The sequence below is a fragment of the Carcharhinus amblyrhynchos genome, unplaced genomic scaffold, assembly GCF_965287045.1.
Source record: "Carcharhinus amblyrhynchos unplaced genomic scaffold, sCarAmb.v2.hapA chromosome_111, whole genome shotgun sequence".
NCBI classification, from domain to species: domain Eukaryota; kingdom Metazoa; phylum Chordata; class Chondrichthyes; order Carcharhiniformes; family Carcharhinidae; genus Carcharhinus; species Carcharhinus amblyrhynchos.
Genome location: NW_027649851.1, coordinates 466272 through 472271, shown reverse-complemented (window position 1 = coordinate 472271; position 6000 = coordinate 466272). Strand labels below are relative to the sequence as shown.

Here is a 6000-nt window from a genome sequence, read left to right as displayed (position 1 = left end):
GGAGCCGCAACGTCATGTTGCAACTGTACAAAACTCTGGTGCGGCTGCACTTGGAGTATTGTGTACAGTTCTGGTCCTCACATTATAGGAAGGATGTGGAGGCATTGGAGAGGGTGCAGAGGAGGTTTACCAGGATGTTGCCTGGTATGGAGGGAAGGTCCTATGAGGAGAGACTGAGGGATTTGGGGTTGTTTTCGTTGGAAAGAAGGCGGCTGAGAGGAGACCTTATTGAAACATATAAGATGATTAGAGGTTTAGATAGGGTGGACAGTGATAGCCTTTTTCCTCAGATGGAGAAAGCTAGCACGAGGGGGCATGGCTTTAAATTAAGGGGGGGTAGTTATAGGACGGATGTCAGGGGTAGGTTCTTTACCCAGAGGGTGGTGGGGGAATGGAATGCCCTGCCTGCTGCAGTTATAAATGCACCTAGTTTGGGGGCGTTTAAGAGGTCCGTGGATAGGTTTATGGATGGAAAGGGATTGGTTTAGGTTAGAGGGTCATTGCTTTTTCTTAATCGGTCGGCGCAACATCATGGGCCGAAGGGCCTGTTCTGCGCTGTAATGTTCTATGTTCTAATGTTCTATGTTCTATGTTCTGAATACACTCAAAAAAATCTTAAAGTTTAGAAGTGACTTGATCAAAAGCTTTGAGCTCCTGTGGGTTATTGACAGGGTGAATGTATAGAGGATGTTTCATCTTTTCAGGGAATCTAGAATGAGGGGTCACTGTTTATAGACACAAATGATGAGTGTTGATTGGGCACTTCCCTGTGATCAGCAATGGCTTTCCCTTATGCATTCTGGTTGAGGGTAAACCCAGCAAAACCATTAGCGCTGCAATCATTAACGCCGCAATCATTAACGGGAGATGCTATTGAGCTGAGAGGATTCTGACCCAGGCCTGCTAATCACATTGAAAGTCTAATTTCAATATAATAATCAGCTCTGCTCCGATTTCCAGCACAGAGCTGACTGCACTTGTAAAATAACACTTCGGAGGCTTGCAACTGATGAAGGTCCTACTTTTCATTTTTTCATGTTCTGAAACTATTACATTGCTTTCTCAGGCCTGTTGAAAGGACATCAGACTGAAATGCTAACTCTTTGTTTTTTCCTCCACAGATGCTGCCAGATCTGCTGAGTAATTCCAGCATTTTCTGTACAGGGAATAAATCCAGCCCTGTGCTGATGGTGGCTTTGACCAGGGAGTGAGAGCAGCTGAATTGATCCCATGGGATTATTGCACAGTGCCTGTGTTTCACCACTGTAAAGTTCACAGACTTCACCTGTACACAGAATCATCTATCTGGGGGAGACTAGTTTGTAAAATCACGTTTCTGTGTGAGGAGGGATAAACAAGGCAGAGACAGTGGGACAGGCTGTGATCCCTGAGGAATGGAGGAATTAACTTCCATCGGGTGCTTTGGTACACGTGTGACAGTGACTGAGAATGAGTGGAGAAGGGAATAGCCACCTGTCACAATATTAAAGGCTTTTTTATTTGTTATTTGCAGATAAACATGTTCAATAAATTTGGCTTCAGACATAAAGGGGATCCAACAGTCAAGAGGGACAGAATTGGTCTTCCTGAGCCTTGTAACCAAATGGTCAGCACACAGGTATTGGTCCAAACATTGGTTTGACTCCCAAGGCCAACAGAGATGTTGAGATGACCACTGACCTAATAACATCTGTTGTCCCTTTCTCTTCTACCAGACCTCTCCAGACCAGCAGATACCATCAGCAGACTCCAGATGTGTAATACTGAGCAATGAAGAGCAGAAGCTGAATCCAGTGGCTGGAGGGAGCCTATTCAGTTCAGCCAACATGTACCAGGCAGGGACCAACGCAGAAAAACTCGGAATCCTCCATCAAAGTCCTGCAGCACCAGGGACAGTGGATAAGGGACCAGGCACCAGATTGAAGGAACCCGGCTTCACTTTCAGGACTGTCACACAGGCTCAGAGTAATACCAGTCAATTGGGTAGCAAGGACATCAGCCAAGCATTCCACAGCGAGGTGAAACAGACAGGCAGTAACTCAGGGAAAACTGGTAGTCTTCATTACAGCCCTGAAGGGACAGTAGATATCAAGCCAGGCACCAGATTAAGGATCCCCAGCTTCACTTTCAGGGGTCTCACACAGGCTCACAGTAATATCAGTAAATTTTGTAGCCAAGCATTCCACAGTGAGGGTAAACAGAAGACTAAGTGGAAAGTAGGAGCTTTTCCCTTTAAATCAGGGTTGGGAAGAAGGAAAACAAAAGGCTGTGAAACACTGGATGACCCTGATCAAAAACAAAGCCATCCCACACCAGCAGCAGTCAGTGTGAACAAACCAGGTACAGGAGTCCAGAGGGTCTTTGCTAATGTTGGAGGTTGGCCTGGTGCAGCTCCTGGGGGTGAGGAACAGGTCTCGAGGACAGCAGCTTATAAAGGTAATGCTTTCCGTCAGAGGAGTGGGAATGAGAGGGACTGCAGCATGAGTGGGAATACTGGCTTCAGCTACAGATCCCAGGATCCCAGTGTAGAAACAAAGTGCTCTGTTACCAGTTGGAATCAGACCAGTGGCAAATCAGAGACAGTCAGTGAGTTTGCGTTGAGTAAAAGAGCAGTGGGAGGTGAGGATAGAATATCCCCCAGTTAAGGTGATAATCCCTTCAGTAACATGAATCAGATTGGAAATATAACAGATCCACACAGTTCTTACTCGAGCTATCTCACTGGTGATGAGAATCATACACTTATCAAAGTCACCGTGAACACTGCCAACACTGGTGAAAATGTGAACCAGATGGACAACAGGGAAGATTCATTTGAGAATATGGAACTAGAGTCTGTCAGTATGCAGGGCACAGGTACATCGGACTTCGGTGCCTGGCTTCCTCAATTAGCTGACAGTGGAGACACAGCCGTACCTGCGAAAAAAGCAAAGATGTCGACCTTCTCTTTCCATTTGTCTGATGTATTGGATCAGATTGACAGAGGTATCTATACAACTTCTCCCTTTACATGTCAAACAATGTCTTTCATGCCCTTTGTCTAACAGTCAGCTTTGAACATGACAAAACCTCTGTTATCTGGGTGTGGAAACTTGCAGTGAACAGACAGTCGCACTGACTGCAGTAGCTCCCTGCTGCCAAAATTAATCCCAGAATCATACGATATCACAATGCAGGAAAGGAGGCCATTTGGCTCTTGTTACTGTACTCTGTCTATGAGAGAGCTATCTGATTAATCCCACTCCATACTAAGCTGCTTAGCCCTGTAAATTCTCAAGTTCTCCTTAAACTGTTTAACCGTGGAACGGCACGGTGACACAATGGTTAGCACTAGAGATCCGGGTTCAATTCCAGCCATGGGTGACTGACTGTGTGGTGTCTGCAATTTCTCCCATGTCTTTGTGGGTTTCCTCCGGGTGCCCCGATTTCCTCCCACAGTCCAAAGAAATGCAGGGTTAGGTTGATGGGCTATGCTTTCCTTTAGAGGCTCAAGATGTAGACTAGGAGGATTAGTGGAGTAAATATGCAAGATTATGGGGATAAGGCCAGGGTAAGATGCTCTGTCGGAGAGTCCACGCAGACTCCATGGACTTCTGAACTGTAGGGATTCTATGGATTGCCTTTTGAAGGTTATAATTGACTCTGCAATTGACCAGATGGACAATTGACTTGTCCATCTGGTCATGAAGAAGAAGGAGGCACATGACATGCATAGGCAGCTGGGATCAAGTGAATCTCTTGAGGAGTATAGGCAGTGTAGGAGTAGCATTAAGAGAGAAATCAGGAGGGCAAAAAGGGGACACGAGATTGTTTTGGCAGATAAGGCAATGGAGAATCCAAAGAGCTTCTATAAATACATAAAAGGCAAAAGAGTAACAAGGGAGAGAGTAGGGCCTCTTAAGGATCAATAAGGTCATCTATGTGCAGATCCACAACAGATGGGACCTGATGAAGTGTATCCCATTGAGAGGCTAGGGAGGAAATTGCGGGTCCCCTAGCCGAGATATTTGAATCATCGATAGTCACAGGTGAGGTGCTGAAGATTGGAGGATGGCAAATGTTGTGTCTTTGTTTAAAAAGGGCTGCAGGGAAAAGCCTGGAAAGACAGGCTGTGAGCCTCACATCTGTGGTGGGTAAATTATTAGAAGGTATTTAGAGAGACAAGCCCGACAGGCATTTAGAGACATAAGGACTGGTAAGGGACAGTCAGCATGGCTTTGTGAGTGGAAAATCATGTCTCAAATTTGATTGGGTTTTTTGAAGGGGTAACTAAGAAAGTAGATGAGGGCAGTGCAGTTGATGTTGTCTACATGGACTTTAGTAAGGCCTTTGACAAGGTGCCACATGGTAGATTGTTGCAGAAGGTTAAATCTCACGGGATCCAGGGTGAGGTATCTAAATGGATACAAAATTGGCTTGATGACAGAAGCCAGAGGGTGGTTGTAGAGAGTTGTTTTTCAAACTAGAGGCTTGTGACCAGCGATGTGCCTGAGGGATCAGTATTAGCAAGTTTGCAGATGACACCAAGATTGGTGGCATAGTGGACAGTGATCAGTTGGGACAGTGGGCTGATGAATGGCAGATGGAATTTAATTTAGATAAATGCGAGGTGATGCATTTTGGTAGATTGAACCAGGGCAGGACTTACTCAGTTAATAGTAGGGCACTGGAGAGAGTTACAGAACAAACAGGTCTCGGGGTACAGGTTCATAACTCCTTGAAAGTGGAGTCACAGGTGGACAGAGTGGTGAAGAAAGCATTCAGCATGCTTGGTTTCATTGATTAGAACATTGAATAGAGGAGTTGGGATGTATTGTTGAAGTTATACAAAATATTGTTAAGGCCACACATGGAATACTGTGTACAGTTCTGGTCACCCGATTGTAGAAAGGATATTATTGAACTAGAAAGATTTGCAGAAGAGATTTACTAGAATGCTTCCGGGCCTTAGTGGTTTGAGTTATAAGGAGAGGTTGGATAGACAGGGATTTTTTTTCTCTGGAATGTAGCAGGCTGAGGGGAGATCTTACGCAGGTCTATAAAGTAATGAGGGGCACAGATCACAAGATAGTCAATATCTTTTCCCAAAGGTAGGAAGTCTAAAATTAGAGAGCGTAGGTTTAAGGTGAGAGGGGAGAGATACAAAAGAGTCCAGAGGGGCAATTTTTTCACACAGAGGGTGGTGAGTGTCTGGAACAAGCTAGAAGTGGGTAAATTTTGTCTTTTAAAAAAATGTTTAGACAGTTTCATGGGTAAGAAGGATATAGAGGGACATGGGCCAAATGCAGGCAATTGCAACTAGCTTAGGGGTTTAAAAAAAAAGGGCAGCATGGATAAGTAGGGCCAAAGGGTCTGTTTCCATGCTGTAAATCTCTATAACTCTATCCACCTTTCCTTTTTGACAATGTGTTTCATCATCCTTGAGCCAGTTCCTTTACTGACTTCAATGAACAGATCACTGACATGAGGAGTGGCTTTGGCAGGAACACTGGGCAGATTTTCCATCCACTTACAGAGCCTTGATTTAATGTTGAATTTGAAAGACAGCACCTCCTATGGCCCAACAGTATCAACCGTTCCTTCATTGTTGGGTTAAGATCCTGGAAATCCATACAGAATGGTATCCACCCCCATAGGCTGCAGTATATTTTTATTCCTCTATGTGATGTAAGTGTCACTGACTAGGCCAGCATGTATTGCCAATCCCTAATTGTTTCTGGGAAGATAGTGGTGAGCATCTTCCTGAACCGCTGCAGTCCATGTGGTCTGGTACCCACAGTGCTGTTAGGGAGGGAGTTCCAGGATTATGACCCAGAGATTATAGTTCTAATTTAGGATGATGTGAGGCTCAGTGGGATACTTGTAGGCTGTAGTATTCTATCATCGGCTGTCTCTGCACTTTAAGGTGACAGGTTTGGAAAGTGTTGTTGGGGGCTCCTTGGTGAGTTGTTGAAATGCATCTTATAAATGGTACGTACGGCTGCCACTGTGTGTCGGTGA

The 6000-nt window shown here is 45.0% G+C and overlaps 1 protein-coding gene across 1 annotated transcript in view; it reads left to right on the top strand.

Annotated features, from left to right (window-relative positions):
- The first annotated feature begins 2666 nt into the window (after positions 1–2666).
- LOC145338626 (NACHT, LRR and PYD domains-containing protein 3-like) overlaps positions 2667–6000 on the top strand; it is a 45002-nt gene continuing 41668 nt past the window's right edge. The window contains exon 1 of the mRNA XM_080183002.1: positions 2667–2985. Within this exon, the coding sequence (XP_080039128.1) occupies positions 2667–2985 (319 nt within the window). The remainder of the gene's footprint in view (positions 2986–6000) is intronic.